At 41.2% G+C, this 18,264-nt stretch overlaps 1 protein-coding gene across 1 annotated transcript in view; it reads right to left on the reverse strand.

The window, feature by feature from the left end:
* dnah7 (dynein, axonemal, heavy chain 7) overlaps window positions 1-18,264 on the reverse strand; it is a 212,557-nt gene that overhangs the window by 52,625 nt on the left and 141,668 nt on the right. The window contains exons 50-53 of the mRNA XM_055879049.1: window positions 15,848-16,002; window positions 9,874-10,064; window positions 5,547-5,680; window positions 4,818-5,153 (exon numbers count right to left, since the gene is read on the reverse strand). Coding sequence (XP_055735024.1) covers window positions 4,818-5,153; window positions 5,547-5,680; window positions 9,874-10,064; window positions 15,848-16,002 — 816 coding nt within the window. The remainder of the gene's footprint in view (window positions 1-4,817; window positions 5,154-5,546; window positions 5,681-9,873; window positions 10,065-15,847; window positions 16,003-18,264) is intronic.

Genomic DNA, 18,264 nt, shown 5'->3' on the forward strand with positions numbered 1-18,264 from the left:
GGTCGTTGCTCTATCACCTCGGCTGTTTTACACCTAGGCCTATATCATTAGGATCAAGAATATAAAAGGTAGCATAAATAGCTTATATAGAAATACACTGCTCAAAAAAATAAAGGGAACACTTAAACAACACAATGTAACTCCAAGTCAATCACACTTCTGTGAAATCAAACTGTCCACTTAGGAAGCAACACTGATTGACAATAAATTTAACATGCTGTTGTGCAAATGGAATAGACAAAAGGTGGAAATTATAGGAAATTAGCAAGACACCCCCAATAAAGGAGTGGTTCTGCAGGTGGTGACCACAGACCACTTCTCAGTTCCTATGCTTCCTGGCTGATGTTTTGGTCACTTTTGAATGCTGGCGGTGCTCTCACGCTAGTGGTAGCATGAGACGGAGTCTACAACCCACACACGAGGCTCAGGTAGTGCAGCTCATCCAGGATGGCACATCAATGCGAGCTGTGGCAAGAAGGTTTGCTGTGTCTGTCAGCGTAGTGTCCAGAGCATGGAGGCGCTACCAGGAGACAGGCCAGTACATCAGGAGACGTGGAGGAGGCCGTAGGAGGGCAACAACCCAGCAGCAGGACCGCTACCTCCGCCTTTGTGCAAGGAGGAGCACTGCCAGAGCCCTGCAAAATTACCTCCAGCAGGCCACAAATGTGCATGTGTCAGCATATGGTCTCACAAGGGGTCTGATGTGTCTGATCCTCCATGTGCTCGCCAGAGGTAGCCTGACTGCCAATAGGTACCGAGATGAGATCCTCAGACCCCTTGTGAGACCATATGCTGACACATGCACATTTGTGGCCTGCTGGAGGTCATTTTTTTTTCTTGCTAATTTCCACCTGTTGTCTATTCCATTTGCACAACAGCATGTGAAATTTATTGTCAATCAGTGTTGCTTCCTAAGTGGACAGTTTGATTTCACAGAAGTGTGATTTACTTGGAGTTACATTGTGTTGTTTAAGTGTTCCCTTTATTTTTTTGAGCAGTGTATATAATATCAAATCAAATCAAGTTTATTTTATATAGCCCTTCGTACATCAGCTAATATCTCGAAGTGCTGTACAGAAACCCAGCCTAAAACCCCAAACAGCAAGCAATGCAGGTGTAGAATCACCAATATACCTCTATCTGGCATAGAGAAGTGCTTCCATAAGCCAGTTATTATGTTGGTTCTACCGTTAACTTTAATCAGTTTATCCCAGTGTTAACCAGCCCGCCACACACTAATAGAGACAACAAACCTGTTGACAAAACCTAATCCATTTGCCGGTGTGTATCGGAAAAATAATCATTGTTTACATTTTTATATTGAGATTAATTTTTTTAAATGTAAAAGGGTAATGACCCCAATTATTTTAGGATCTTATTGGCCTATTCCAATTGAGAACCTAGGCAGGTTTTTAATTCTATAATCCTTTATCCTTACAATAAATCTATTCATATTTACTAAGTTCACATCCGCGAACAAGGCCCACACTATATAACAGCTTTTTAAGTAATAACATACCCAACCTCTACAATTAGGCCATGTAAAACTAAAACTAAAAACAACCTTTGTATTTATAATGTACAATCTTCAAATTAAATAATAAAACATTCAAAGAAAAAAGGTCACACTTACCCATCTTCGCCTTCCCCTAAATCAAAAATTGATATTATTTAAGTCCATATAATCCAAAGTTTCATATTGCTTGAATAGAAAAAGTATAAATTCATCATACCCATTCTGCATTACCATAAATCCAACCTTATTTTAAGTCCACATAGTCTACGGTTCCTTACTGCATGAAAAAAATATCTAATAAAAAAGTCCATTATGCCCAAAAAATGTTTTGGGTAAAAACATATTAATCCATATTTGTACTGCGTAATGCGGTGCAAATATGTATCGGGGACTACTTCAACTGGAGGTAGCTATCACTCACAGCCACGTTGTAATCTTTGAGTCCTTGAACATTTAGTTGTTTACATATAATTTATCGACCACAAGATTAACATTCTGCTTCTCTGCTCAGAGCCTTTTGAAAGTGGGGTACAGGGCACGTCGTCTCTCCATTATTTCATGGGGAAATTGTTCATGAATAGAGAATGGGTGTTCTTCAATTCCCAAACCCTGTTTTAACAAGGCAATTTTCATTTTGTAGTGGCTTAGCATAGCAACGATCGGACGGGGTCTTCCCTCTGCTCTGCCACCGAAACGGTGAGCCCTTTGAAAATCAATAGTTTCCACCTGTTCGTCCGTCATCTTAAGTTTACTGTCACACCCTGATCTGTTTCACCTGTCTTTGTGATTGTCTCCACCCCCTTCCAAATTGCACAACAATTCCATGTGAATCTGATAACTAGAATGTGTCGACTTTCCAAGATACAGTTTATCATTACTATTCCTGTCATGAGTAGTAATGTCTCAGACAACAACTGATCTGAGATCATATTCATTAAGTACCAACGCATATTTTCAACTGGTTGGATTACCGAAATATGGTTCCGTTTCCCACCTTTCGATGTTACCAGACTCGCTATGTTACAAAGGCTTTACAAGAGTCAACTCTATAGAGTAGAGAGAGAGAAAAGGGGAAAGGCATTTAAAGGGGTCATAAACCTCCCCCAACAGGCCAACGTCATGCCACTTGTATTCTTGGAGGATGCTAAATGTAAAACGATGCTAAATGTATTTATGTTAATTAACATAATCAAGTCAAACCAATTAACCAAATATACTTTGAAAGTTTGAATAAGTTGTGACGCTCAAATACTGTATGACTCTTTCAACATGCCACTGAAAAGGTGGAAAGCTGCAATTAATTGTATGATGCCTGAAAATACTGCAGAGTAATTCAAAGCCACTTGCAAACATTGCAAACAGCAAGTTGGACAGGTAGCAAAAACGACTTTGAACCTCTTTGTTCATCTAAGGCTAAGTGCTCTTGTTTCAAACACTATACCATCTTTAAAGGGATAGTTTACTCAGAATACACGCTAACATGATTGTACACCTACCATGGTTGTAGTTGATTCAATAAGGCAGTTTTGAGATATTTAGTTTCCTAATAGCAATATTTTGTTACTGTTAGCATTCTCAGTAACACAACATTAAACTGTTGTTATGCATGTGTAAAAAAACTGTATATAGTTTTTGAGCAACATTTTATTAGCATGTTGTTACATAATACTTTGGTAATTGCATTTTAATCGCATAGCAATGAGAGGAGAGTTTTTGCAACTACTGTACACAGAAGGAATAGTCACTGTTCCTTATTCCAATGTAATAATGTAATATCTCCGTTATTATGCAATTAAAGCAATTTCCTAAGTCCTATATAACGACAACGTTGCTATTGTAATAAGCAACGTTACTACACATGTATAGGGACTTCATGTGAAGTGTTGCTGTATTACCGTATGTCTCACTTATAATGAACATGAATGTGTTAGTCATTTTCAAGCTACAAAAGTGGTCTACTCTAATGTTGAGGTTATTCACGTCCATCATGTATTTTATTCTAGCTAGGCTACATTTCTATTCAAGAGCCCTCCAAACCATATGCTTATAATATATTTAGACTGATTCAACTAACTGTATTTTGGTTCTTCATAAAATAGTTGGCAGCCATCAGATAAATATGTGTTTTGCGTTCAAATAACTTGCATATATTCAAATACATAAAAATATGATTTTGTTTTTCTGAGACCTGTATTTGAATATCGAAGGAAATAGTTGACAATAGTTGATTCACTATAGTCAACTACCTCCAGTATTTGAAAAGTTGGTATATTAAAATAAACTGCATAATACAACTATGTTCTGCAAAGGTCTGCTATGGTTCAACACTTCTGACGGTTCGTTACAATATGTCAATGTAGCCTACTTGTATCTGTCCCTAGTAAAAAAATACATGTTTGATAGGTTTAACAGTAGCCAATGATATAGCTTGGTCAATGCTTTGTCAATCATTCAAAGTGGCTACGGTACCAAAAACCCATCATTTGGCAAGAGCTAAAACATTGCCCATGCAAATTATGGAGCAGACCTGCAACAAGTCATTTATTAGTTAGGCTACATGCTGCATTGACAGTTATTCTCATCTGCCATCACTTCTACTCATTATGCAGACAATAGATTTAGTGGGTTATGATGGAACCCCCTCCCCCCTACTGCATTTATCTCACGAAGTGGCCATTACATCTCTCTGAGTGATGCCACTGCATTAAATCAAACATAATTGTTGATTAGGGCTGCTAGGACTCTAGGACTGTGACCTGTTCTGCAGTCTGCTTCGAGCTAGTGTGTTGTGATGTGTCTGTCAATGCACTAGGCGTCCATTTTGGATTCAGTGTTTACACTTAGGTTAAAGGAGCAAGCAGTATTCACAACTTTTAAAGGCCATCAGACAAAGACACTGCCAGGCCGGACAGTAATGTGTCAATAGGCTACAGCTATGTAACCAGCAATGTCTTTGTCTGTGACAACCCCACAGACAACCGATTAGTTACCGTAAGGATAGGAAGGGGTGGGGAGCTCACTCACTTGAACGAGTGGTTCATCTACTTTTTATTTCCTATTTTCATCACTCTTTGGGGCCATATTTATGCAGAGTATATGAATGCACTGACATTCAAGCTTATTTGTCCTATGCTAGACCATGTTTAAAAATGTCAATTGACTTCAATGGAACACTTCCGCTTACTAACTTTCAGCATCCATGACACGCTTAATACTGTGTGCTAATCAAAAAACACACTGTCTGCAATATTTGCATTCCGCCAAAAATATTTTCATCACAATTTGCTAATTAGCTAGCTACCTCTTGTCCAGGATGTCACTCTTGTCCGAGTTGTCGATGGAAGCGATGAAGAGGTTGATGAACCAGGTGAGCGAGTACTGGTACATGGGCTCGATGTTGGCCAAGTCTGCGATGGAGAAGAAGAGGATGGCAGAGTGCACAGCGATGGGAGTGTAACCCATGCGCGTCTCGTCGATCTTCACCTCCGTCACCTCGGCGATGGCCTGCTTCTCCGAGATCTCGTTGGCCAGAACCTTAGACGAGGAGAGGATCTTGACGGCCGTCTCATCCTCCAGGATGTTGCCCTCTGAAGAGGACAGCACCTCCAGGATCTTGTCCTCGATCTCCTGCAGCTGCCTGGGGGGAGGGGGTGGAAAGGTCATGTGATTAGTACCAGAGTCTACTCTGCTACCTGTTCCTTTGTTTGAACAGACTGAATGATTGGAACTCCCCCATTTGTTGACCATGATTTCCTTTTTTAATTAAAAAAAAATGTATTTATTGGTATTGCTTAAATCAAACGTCTCTGGTGATCATGTGACGTAGCCTATGACATTAACTTTTGCCAATGCAGATTTCTATCAAACAAAAACCCATCTTTACATGTGCTCTCTCTCTCTCTAAGACACAGATTAGTAAGGAACTCCCCTCACCTGGTTGTCTAGGTCTTAATTGAAAGAAAAAACTCAAAACCAACAGACACTAGGCCCTCCATGGAATAAGCTTGACACCCCTGCACTAAGCAATTACCTCTTGTTCTCGGCCCCCTGCAATATGAGGGCCTGTTTCTCCTCCTCCAGGTCAGGCCTCTCCCTGGCCACCACAATGCCCAGCAGCTGGTCCTGCATGCCCTCGGGGGTGATCATAAAGTTCAGTAGAGTCACCTATAGTACACACACACAGTATAGGGCAAACAAACACAATACATCAGCCTTCACAAATGACAAACATCACTATAGAGTTTACAGTAGTGTGTGGGGTGGCAGTTGGCCGCTGGTTCGAATCCCAGAGCCGACAAGGTGAACAATCTGTCGATGTGCCCTTGAGTAAGGCACTTAACCCTAATTCCTCCTCTGGATAAGAGCGTCTGCTAAATGACTAACCTGCAAACGTGTGTTTGTGAGTGTGAGAGAGAGAGAAAAATATCTCCTTTAGGTGTGCTCATTTAATGGTTCGCACTTCACTACTATCCAATCCCACAGTGGTAACTTTCACCTTAAGCTACTGTAATAGCCTTTTTTTAAAGCTACAGCAATAGCCTTTTTCCTCTATCACAAGCGAGAGAAGTGAGCACATCTCAACCCACACACCCAGTCCTTAGAACCTACTATCCTAGAGGTTAAAAGCTGGTATCTGGTATCTACTCCTCGCTCTAATAAATGAGTGCACTTCTCCAGGCATCTAATTGCATTTCTATTAATGCCAAGGCCTGCTCAGCTGGTGGTAAAGACTCTCAAAGCCTGTATATATCCCGGAGCTGCCATTTTCAAAAAATAATCAAATCTGCGCTCCCTGCAGTTCCTTTGGCCTGGCTTAAAAGGTGTATTTGAATTTTTTTTGCAGGGCAAACAACCGTTACAAAACAACTCAACAACCACCCAGTAGCCTATTCACAACCAATAGTAATCTAATTTCACCCCTAAAACGACTTTTTCTGTGCATTTGTAGAGACATCACTGGGGGAACCACTGAGTGCACTGGCACTGCAATCATTGTGCACTTGTAGCTATCCTATGAAATCATTTTGCAACAAAATGTTCTGACACTATTTTTATTTTAAAAAATCTGACACAATATACCAGCATACAAATGAGATGTTACAATGTTTTGGATAAATAATTTACAGATGTCCATGTCAATAGAATGATGGATAGATGACAAGGTGATTTACAAAGCCTATTCATCACTGAAATGTGCCGATCACAACAGGTGTTATATCATAATAATAACACAGTAATTTTACAACGAAAAATTTAAAACATAGGGATGGATTGATCAGGGGATGTTCATTCAATAAAAAACCTGTTATGTCCAACTCAATGCCTATCCACGGGAGTAGCCTACCCATACATCCAAAACACTACTGACTGGGAACGTACAGTGCATTCGGAAAGTATTCAGACCCCTTGACTTTTTCCACATTTTGTTAAGTTACAGTCTTATTCTAAAATGTATTAAATTGTTATTTTTTCCCCTCATTAATCTACACACAATACCCCCTAATGACAAAACAAAAACAGTAAAAAAAAAAAAAGTTTGCTAATTTATAGAAAATAAAAAACGGAAATATCACATTTACCATAAATATCATAAGTATTCAGACCCTTTACTCAGTACTTTGTTGAAGCACCTTTGGCAATGATTACAGCCTCAATACTTCTTGGGTATGATGCTACAAGCTTGGCACACCTGTATTTGAGGAGTTTATGCCATTCTTCTCTGCAGATCCTCAAGGTCTGTCAGGTTGGATGGGGAGCGTCGCTGCACAGCTATTTTCAGGTCTTTCCAGAGATGTTCGATCGGGTTCAAGTCTGGGCTCTGGCTGGTCCACTCAAGGTCATTCAGAGACTTGTCCCAAAGCCACTCCTGCGTTGTTTTGTCTGCGTGGATAGGGTCATTGTCCTATTGGAAGGTGAACCTTCACCCCAGTCTGAGGTCCTGAGTGCTCTGGAGCAGGTTTTCATCAAGCATCTCTCTCTACTTTTCTCTGTACATCTTTGCCTCATTCCTAATTAGTCTCCCAGTCCCTGCCGCTAAAAACATCCCCACAGCATGATGCTGCCACCACCATGCTTCACTGTAGGGATGGTGCCAGGTTTCCTCCAGACTGATTCCCTATATCCAGTGAAAACATCATAAAAAACTGCTGTTTGTCCCGAGCTCACTGACTCGTGAATAGGCTAGCTGATGCAATGTTGCAAGTTTGCTGGCGACAGCTTCAGGCTGACACAGTTGATGATTTGATACAATGTTGTACTTCACCAGCAATAGCTCAAGTCAAGACAGAAAGGAAGAAAGAGGGGCAGACAGGCGGAGTAGAGAGATGATTGTGAAATATGTTCTACTGTTTTTACTTGTCGGCTTTAGGCCTATGTATTTTACTTAATTGATGATTAAGTTATAGGGTTACTTCTGCATTGGCCTATAGGCTATCTCTGAGTTCTATGCGCTCGTTTCTTTAGCTGCCAATGGATAATCATGTATCAATGTGTCCAAATGGCAGAATTGTATCGATTAACCATTTGACAATGATTTTGAGAAACAAAAAACGTTATTATTGAAATGAAACTGGCACGCAGATTGGTAGTAATGGTAGGATAAATTGAAAGCTTCCCCAACGTGAAACTCACAAGCTGCCTATGGCACGCAAGCTCGTGCACACATATGGAGTTCCCGTGAAAAAACGTGCCCGCTCATGGAAATCAAAGGCCCATCGAACTGATTAGTTCTGGCGCCGGCGCTGGGCCTGCTCCGATTGGAGGTATTGTGTTTCAAATATGGCTCGATGGGAAGAATGAGAGCCTATCATGAGAGTGTACTGTAGGCAGTCAGGAAAAAGTGTGCTCGTAAAAAATGAGCTGAATCTATTTAATGGGGGCCTATAAAAAACAGGCGGGTGGCCCTGCAAATAGATGCTTGAAATGCGATCCTTGGTAATGCCTTTTTTTCTCCATAATGCCATTCACTTTATATGTGCATTATCTGAAAATTGCTTTTTCTGGGGGCCTGCCCGAGGACACACACTCACTTGCTTGTATTGGTGTTGCTACATTAAATGGGACAATATTGAGTGATTGGCTGATGTGTGTTGGGTGGTAAATGCATCTTTGCTCAAGTGCTGTTTCCCTGAAACTGCAGTGCGTAACCCGCTGTAAACTTCGCTCCCTTCCCTCTTTGAGAGAGATATCATACTTTCGAAGCAGCTGTCTGAAACTCTGTCTGAAAAGCACTGCAATTATTAAGTACAGTGGATCTGGTGTACAGTTTTGTTCTAAGAGCAGTACCATATTTGATGTTTAGAACACCATTTCAAAGTCTGAATGTTACAATTTTCATTTTAAAATAAGAGGCCTATTTTAATCATAGACTATGCTCTAATGCTACGACGATGCTCAGCCATTTTGTATGGAGCAGATACAGTTTCTAAAGACTACATGAGGAAGGAGAAAGGTATAGCCAGACTCCCCTATAATTCTGCATTGTATCATTTTCACTTCCCTTAGCACATACAGCACAAGATTGCACATCTGCATGCCAGTGAGCTCTGGGAAGCATGAATGAGCAGTAAAGGCTCATTAGAAGAAAGTTACACCTGCCTCAGGCACATGTGCTGCTCGGCTATGGATAGAAACACACATACTGTAAAGTCACACTTGGGGAAGAACAGAGTCCATGCAGACAGGTGTCGTCGTTCTAAGGAGGTAGATGTGATAGTGAGGCCTCGCTTTGAAATGAAGCCTCGCAAGTTCAACCCCTATGGAGCTCGATGGCTAGTTTCCTTCAAATGCAATTGCCTAAATTGGTTATCTTAGCCATGTGTGTACATGCTTTAGTATAATTGCTCAAATCCAGTACAGTGATCATAAATTATAAACAGAGTTGTCATCTACGGCTGTTACTTATTCACAAAACTGTTTGTGTTGTATTTCATTGTATTAAAAAAGGGATGAATTATCCTAATTACAGATATTATAAAATACAGGTCCATATTACAATGGAGAGCAGAATGATCTGTTTTCTCTTTAAATTTGTTTTGAATGTTTTTTTTTGGTCCTGTGCAGTTTTTTTTGTAACTCAATTTTGTACTTGTAAATCAAACAAATACATGCGAACACCAATTTTTTATTATTATATTAACTTATTTTAAAAGAAATACTGAAATGTGCTAGGGTGCCAATACTGTATTTGACAACATCTGTAAATAAGAATTATTTTGCTATGAATCCACCTTCAACAATAAAGTATAACGGAGGCATGTTACAAATCAGTTTGCGTGTGTGTGTGCATATGTTCCTCCCTCCTCTCTGTGTGTGTTGCACGTATGTGTGTGTGTGTGTGCGTTCTATGGTAGTCTAACCTTAACAGAAGTTTCGGGCAGGTAGTGGGGGTTGCGGAGCTTGGTGGTGATGTAGAAACGGAAGTCCGGGGCATACTCGATAGTGGAGTCTCCCAGGCGGATGCAGATGGCACCGCCCTGCTTGAAGGTCTGCTTCAGCAGCAGGGGCTCCAGAATGGCATCCAGCTCCTCACCAATGTTCTCCAGGAGCACTGACAAAACAATAGGGCTTTGTTCAATAATACTGACCAGATAAATGAGTGCAAAATGGATTAGAACAAAATATGTAAAAACATACACATTTTACCCTCTGGGAAAAGTGTTGTGTTTGCAACTTTTAGTTGTAAAACGGTTTATTTCCAGGTTAGACCACACTTGGCAAATTATAGACCACTCTGTAATACACCTGCTCCCCCTTCCAAAATCCTCTGTTTAGCACCGTGACACTCCATTATAGGACCCTCAAGGACCATGGTACTACGCTTCCTAGCAGACAATTACTGGTCATTAGTTATGTAATACAGAAACTTTTGCTCCTATGTCTTCATCATTCCACTGGGGATGCCTATTTCTTTTCTGCACTTTGCCTTTGGATAGGCTATCGTGGATGTGATTAAGAGACAAAATGCATTTTCTCATAATAATAATGAGTTGAATAGAGAGATATAGAATGGGCATTTACAGTGAAATACATGTATGAAAAGCAATATACAGGAGGAGCAAATGGGAGGCGAACATAACACACAGTTCTGTTTCTCTCCAGACTATTTGTACCCTTAGAATTGATATGTAGGCTACGTGTGTCTTTTTTAACTTCTCTAGGGTAGGGGGCAGCATTTTCACGTTTGGATGACAAGCATACCCAAATTAAACTGCCAGCTACTCATCCCCAGGAGATAAGATATGCATATTATTAGTAGATTTGGATAGAAAACATTCTGAAGTTTCTAAAACAGTTTGAATCATGTCTGTGAGTATAACAGAACTTATTTAGCAAGCGAAACCCCAAGGACAAACCATTCCAAATTTTTTTTTTGAGGTCACTCTCTTTTCAATGGGTTTTCATTGGGAAACCAGATTTCTAAGTGACTTGCTTGCAGTTCCTACGGCTTCCACTGGATGTCAACAGTCTTGAGAAATAGGTTGAGGGCATGCTACGGTTGGTTTTAATCCTGTATTTTGACACAGATCATCCCATCTTCAATTTTATCGATTATTAACGTTAAAAAATACCTAAAGTTATATTACAAAAGTAGTTTGACATTTTTTGGCAAAGTTTACAGGTAATCTTTGAGATATTTTGTCGTCACGTTTGAGCAAGTTGGAACCTGTGTTTTTCTGGATCAAACGCACCAAATAAATGGACATTTTGGATTTATATCGACGGAATTAATCAAACAAAAGGACCATTTGTGATGTTTATGGGACATATTGGAGTGCCAACAACAGAAGCTCGTCAAAGGTAAGGCATTAATTATATTTTTATTTCTGTGTTTTGTGTCACGCCTGCAGGCTTGAAATATGCTTCTCCCTTTGTTTACTATTGTGCTATTCTCAGATAATAGCATCGTATGCTTTCACCGAAAAGCCTATTTGAATTCTGACATGTTGGCTGGATTCACAACCAGTGTAGTTTTAATTTGGTATCTTTCATGTGTGATTTCATGTGTGATTTAATGAAAGTTTGATTTTATAGTAATTTTCATAGTAATTCATTTTTATTTGGCGCTCTGCATTTTTCAGGCTTTTTGCCAAGTGATACAGTAGCGTCTTGCCTAAACTCAGATTTTTGGATATAAATATGTACTTTACCGAACAAAAAATACATGTATTGTGTAACATGAAGTCCTATGAGTGTCATCTGATGAAGATTATCAAAGGTTAGTGATTCATTTCATCTCTATTTCTGCTTTTTGTTAATGCTCTCTTTAGCTGGAAAAATGGCTGTCTTTTTCTGTGACTTGGCTCATACCTAACATAATCGTTTGGTGTGCTTTCGTCGTAAAACCTTTTTGAAATCGGACACTTTGGCTGGATTTACAACAAGTGTAGCTTTAAAATGGTGTAAAATACTTGTATGCTGGAGGAATTTAAATGATGGGATTTCTGTTGTTTTGAATTTGGCGCCCTGCAGTTTCACTGGCTGAGAGAGGTTAAATTTATGTAGTTTGTCCTCGAGCCGTTCTTGTCTATTAAAGTAATGTATTATGTCATGTTTCATGTTTTGTGTGGACCCCAGGAAGAGTAGCTGTCCTTCTGTTCACCTGACTTAGAAATCCTCACACTCAAATGTCGACCGAGAGAATTCTCTTCTACCAAGAGAATTCTCTTCGATTATAATAACAGCTGCATATATTTCCCCCAAGCAGACACATCGACGGCCCTGAACAAACTTTATTTGACTCTATTTAAACTGGAAACCACATATCCTGAGGATGTATTCATTGTAGCTGGGGATTTTAACAAGGCTAATCTGAAAACAAGACTCCCTAAATTCTATCAGCATATCGATTGTGCTACCAGGGCTGGTAAAACTCTAAATCATTGTTATTCTAACTTCTGCAACGCATATAAGGCCCTCCCCCGCCCTCCTTTTGGAAAAGCTGACCACGACTCCATTTTGTTGCTCCCAGCCTATAGACAGAGACTATAACAGGAAGCTCCCGCGCTCAGGTCTGTTCACCGCTGGTCCGACCAATCTGATTCCACGCTTCAAGATTGCTTCGATCACGTGGATTGGGATATGTTCCGCACTGCGTCAAACAATAACATTGATGAATACGCTGATTCGGTGAGCGAGTTTATTAGCAAGTGCATCGGCGATGTCGTACACACAGCAACTATTAAAACATTCGCAAACCATAAACGGTGAATTGATGGCAGCATTCGCGCGAAACTGAAAGCGCGAACCACTGCTTTTAACCAGAGCAAGGTGACCGGAAACATGACCGAATACAAACAGTGTAGCTATTCCCTCCGCAAGGCAATCAAACAAACTAAGCGTCAGTATAGAGACAAAGTAGTCGCAAATCAACGGCTCAGACACAAGAGGTGTGTGGCAGGGTCTACAGTCAATCACAAATTACAAAAAGAAAACCAGCCCCATCGCGGACCTGGATGTCTTGCTCCCAGACAGACTAAACAACTTCTTTGCTCGCTTTGAGGACAATACAATGCCACTGACACGGCCCGCTACCAAAAACTGCGGACTCTCCTTCACTGCAGCCGACGTGAGTAAAACATTTAAACGTGTTAACCCTCACAAGGCTGCAGGACCAGACGGCATTCCCAGCCGCATCCTCAGAGCATGCGCAGACCAGCTGGCTGGTGTGTTTACAGACATATTTAATCAAACCTTATCCCAGGCTGCTGTTCCCACATGCTTCAAGAGGGCCACCATTGTTCCTGTTCCCAAGAAAGCTAAGGTAACTGAGCTAAATTACCGCCCCGTAGCACTCACTTCCGTCATCATGAAGTGCTTTGAGAGACTAGTCAAGGACCATATCACCTCCACCCTACCTGACACCCTAGACCCACTCCAATTTGCTTACCGCCCCAATAGGTCCACAGACGACGTTATCGCAACCACACTGCACACTGCCCTAACCCATCTGAACAAGAGGAATACCTATGTGAGAATGCTGTTCATCAACTACAGCTCAGCATTTAACACCATAGTACCCTCCAAACTCATCGTCAAACTCATCACCCATCACCCTGGGTCTCGACCCCGCCCTGTGCAACTGGGTACTGGACTTCCTGATGGGCCGCCCCCAGGTGGTGAGGGTAGGTAACAACATCTCCACCCCGCTGATCCTCAACACTGGGGCCCCACAAGGGTGCGTTCTGAGCCCTCTCCTGTACTCCCTGTTCACCCACGACTGCGTGGCCATGCACGCCTCCAACTAAATCATCAAGTTTGCAGACGACACTACAATGGTAGGCTTGAATACCAACAACAACGAGACGGTCTACAGAGAGGAGGTGAGGGCCCTCGGAGTGTGGTGTCAGGAAAATAACCTCACACTCAACGTCAACAAAACAAGGGAGATGATCGTGGACTTCAGGAAACAGCAGAGGGAGCAACCCCTATCCACATTGACGGGACAGTAGTGGAGAGGGCAGTAAGTTTTAAGTTCCTCGGCGTACACATCATGGACAAACTGAATTGGTCCACCCACAACAGACAGCGTGGCTGAATAAATTCGGCTTGTCACCAAAAGCACTCACAAACATTTACAGATGCACAATCGAGAGCATCCTGTCGGGCTGTATCAACGCCTGGTACGGCAACTGCTCCGCCCACAACCGTAAGGCTCTCCAGAGGGTAGTGAGGTCTGCACAACGCATCACCGGGGGCAAACTACCTGCCCTCCAGGACACCTACACCACCCGATGTCACAGGAAGGCCATAAAGATCATCAAGGACAACAACCACCCGAGCCACTGCCTGTTCACCCCGCTATCATCCAGAAGGCGAGGTCAGTACAGGTGCATCAAAGCAGGGACCGAGAGACTGGAAAACAGCTATCTCAAGGCCATCAGACTGTTAAACAGCCACCACTAACATTGAGTGGCTGCAGCCAACATACTGACTCAACTCAAGCCACTTTAATAATGGAAAAATGTATGTAAAAAATGGATCACTAGCCACTTTAAACAATGCCACTTAATATAATGTTAACATACCCTACATTACTCATCTCATATGTATATACTGTACTCTATACCATCTACTGCATCTTGCCTATGCCGTTCTGTACCATCACTCATTCATATATTTTTATATACATATTCTTCATCCCTTTACCCTTGTGTGTATAAGGTAGTTGTTGTGAAATTGTTAGGTTACTCGTTGGTTATTACTGCATTGTCGGAACTAGAAGCACAAGCATTTCGCTACACTCGCATTAACATCTGCTAACCATGTGTATGTGACTTGATTTGCTGCTTTTGCAACAGCTAATAGGGATCCAAATAAAATATCAAAAAATATCAATACCAGATACAAGGACACAGCATATGTAAATGCTGTTCCTGTTGTCTGCAAGTACATATTGACCTGACAGCTAACCCGAGTTGGGCTTTGTTTTTATATTTGTGCTTTGTATCGCTCTCCCAGCCTATGCCGCGACAAGAGCTACTGGATTGGTAAAAGCTTGTTTGTTTGTTATTGTGAACAATTGAAATCATACAGATGAAAAACCACATGAATCATTATAAAAAGTAAGAGGAAAAAATGACATTTGATGTGGTATTCACACCCCCCCCCCAATTTAAAAATAAATATTTAACAATATCAGCATTTTTTTAAAAGCACATATGGTTCTTCGTTGCAAGGGTTACATTTTCTACGCAGTTTTGTAAAACAAATAAATACTGAGGGCACAACAGTCAAGTCTATACGATGGCGGTGGGAATTGAGGCAATGCAAATCCACCCCAGGGCTAAAACTCGAGGGACGTATTTAACAAAGAGAGAACAACACAAACAACCAACCAAACATGTTAATCTAAAAAAGATTGCATCCATCTACCCACAGAGATGGTAGTCAGCTTCCCTCTTCCCGCAAAGACACATGGATTTAACCAAGGGTTCAACCAACACACTTAGTTGAACACACATCTAATTTGATGTACAGTAGCGAATATACATTGAATCTATTTCTATGCAGTAGCCTATGTTTACTCCATCCCAAGGGTCCTGGGGGTGTAGATATAAATGTATCTAAAACTGTAAGTATCATTAAAACTCTCGCCCTTAAGAATAGAGAAACAAATGCCCACCACCACATCACATTTCTGTGTTCTCTGATCCTGAATACAGATTCACATCTGTATCTGTTATTGTGGTGACGGGAGACCCCTTCATGTGACCAGGAGTACTGCACCAACCAGAGGCTAGTGGTTTTAGTCTGGCATCCAAACTCATGTGCTCAGTTTAACCATAGTTCCACTTCAAAATATAATTTGGATTCTAGGCTATGGGAGTTCACCTGGTGTGCCAAACTGTATGCAGTTCTCCAGGGTGCGCACAAAGTCTCCGTCGCTCAGTTTGATGATGTGCAGACTGTTGGCCTTCTCCATGTTCTTTACCCACTTGTTTGCCTGGCCCTGGGGGTCGATCATCAGGGGCCACCGTCGGGCATTGCTGCACACACACAAACACACAAACACGAAGAGAACAGTTAGGCACAACATGACACACACGCACAGGCACACACACACTCACACTGGGAGGACAGTGTGGCCTGGGCTCGAAATTAAAGGAGTCCCGTCATTCTGGGGACGATAAAAATGATGCCAAGGATGGTTCAAAACAGATGTTGGGACAGATGCGGGACGGTAAGCCAGAAAAAGATATAACAGTGGTTCGATAGTAAAATGTTTAAACACAAAGACAAGGTTGAAACAGATCACAACATTTATAGTTGAAGTCGAAAGTTTACATACACTTAGGTTGAAGTCATTAAACAAATTTTTCAACCACTCCACAAATTTCTTGTTAACAAACTATAACAAACTCTAGGTTCGGCAAGTCGGTTAGGACATCTACTTTGTGCATGACACAAGTAATATTTCAACAATTGTTTACAGATAGATTATTTCAATTCAAGTGGGTCAGAAGTTTACATAGACTAAGTTGACTATGCCTTTAAACAGCATGGACAAATCCGGAAATGATGTCATGGCTTTAGAAGCTTCTGATAGGCTAATTGACATCATTTGAGTCAATTGGAGGTGTACCTGTGGATGTATTTCAAGGCCTACCTTCAAACTCAGTGCCTCTTTGCTTGACATCATGGGAAAATCTAAAGAAATCAGCCAAGACCTCAGAAGAAAAATTGTCTGGTTCATCCGTGGGAGCAGTTTCCAAATGCCTGAAGGTACCACGTTCATCTGTACAAACAATAGTACGCAAGTATAAACACCATGGGACCACGCAGCCGTCATACCGCTCAGGAAGGAGACCCGTTCTGTCTCTTAGAGATGAACGTACTTTGGTGTGAAAAGTGCAAATCAATCCCAGAACAACAGCAAAGGACCTTTGGTAGATGCTGGAGGAAACAGGTACAAAAGTATCTATATCAACGAGTCCTATATCAACATAATCTGAAAGGCCGCTCAGCAAGGAAAAAGCCACTGCTCAAAAACCGCCATAAAAAAGCTACGGTTTGAAAAGACTACGGTTTGCAACTGCACATGGGCACAAAGATCATACTTTTTGGAGAAATGTCCTCTGGTCTGATGAAACAAAAATATAACTGTTTGGCCATAATGACAATCGTTATGTTTGGAGGAAAAAAGGGGGGGCTTGCAAGCCGAAGAACACCATCCCAAACGTGAAGCAGCAGCATCATGTTGTGGGGGTGCTTTGTTGCAGGAGGGACTGGTGCACTTCACAAAATCATGAGGAAGGAAAAGTATGTGGATATATTGAAGCAACATCTCAAGACATCAGTCAGAAGTTAAATCTTGGTTGCAAATGGGTCTTCCAAATGAGCAATGACCCCAAGCATACTTCCAAAGTTGTGGCAAAATGGCTTAAGGACAACAAAGTCAGGGTATTGGAGTGGCCATCACAAAGTCCTGACCTCAATCCTATAGAAAATTTGTGGACAGAACTGAAAAAGTGTGTGCGAGCAAGGAGGCCTACAAACCTGACTCAGTTACACCAGCTCTGTCAGGAGGAATTGGCCACAATTCACCCAACTTATTGCGGGAAGGTTGTGGAAGGCTACCCGAAACATTTGACCCAAGTTAAACAATTTAAAGGCAATGCTACCAAATACTAATTGAGTGTATGTAAACTTCTGATCCACTGGGAACTTGATGAAAGATATAAAAGCTGAAATAAATCATTCTCTCTACGCTTATTCTGACATTTCACATTCTTAAAATAAAGTGGTCATCCTGACCTAAAACAGGGATTTTTTACTAGGATTAAATGTCAGGAATTGTGAAAAACTGAGCTTACATACACCTTAGCCAAATACGTTTAAACTTCCGACTTCAACTGTAGCTTAAAAGTCGATAAACTGTGAATAATTCACATTACAAGCGCAGCAATGTGTTCACTTGTCTCGGCCATATGCGTGAATGTTCCAAAATGCTATTACTGGAGAACACCATTCTCAAACGCACATCTGATGCCAGCGTTTCTTATAATGCGACAGAGATTGATATTCAGCCTAATGGTATAGACATAGAAAGAAGTAATATCTGAAGATGCAACAATAGGATTTTGCCTTACTGCCTTTGGACAGAATAAATGCTGGTTTCAGTCATCTTAGCTTTTTGTCTATGGTCGGATTTTGGCTGTAGGCTATTAAAAGCAAGGTAAGAGAGGCTATGTAAAATGTCCAGGTTTCAAACAATGACATAGCTGGCTAGGCATTGCATATGTATTTAT

The sequence above is a fragment of the Salvelinus fontinalis genome, chromosome 23, assembly GCF_029448725.1.
Source record: "Salvelinus fontinalis isolate EN_2023a chromosome 23, ASM2944872v1, whole genome shotgun sequence".
In the NCBI taxonomy this organism is placed as follows: Eukaryota; Metazoa; Chordata; class Actinopteri; order Salmoniformes; family Salmonidae; genus Salvelinus; species Salvelinus fontinalis.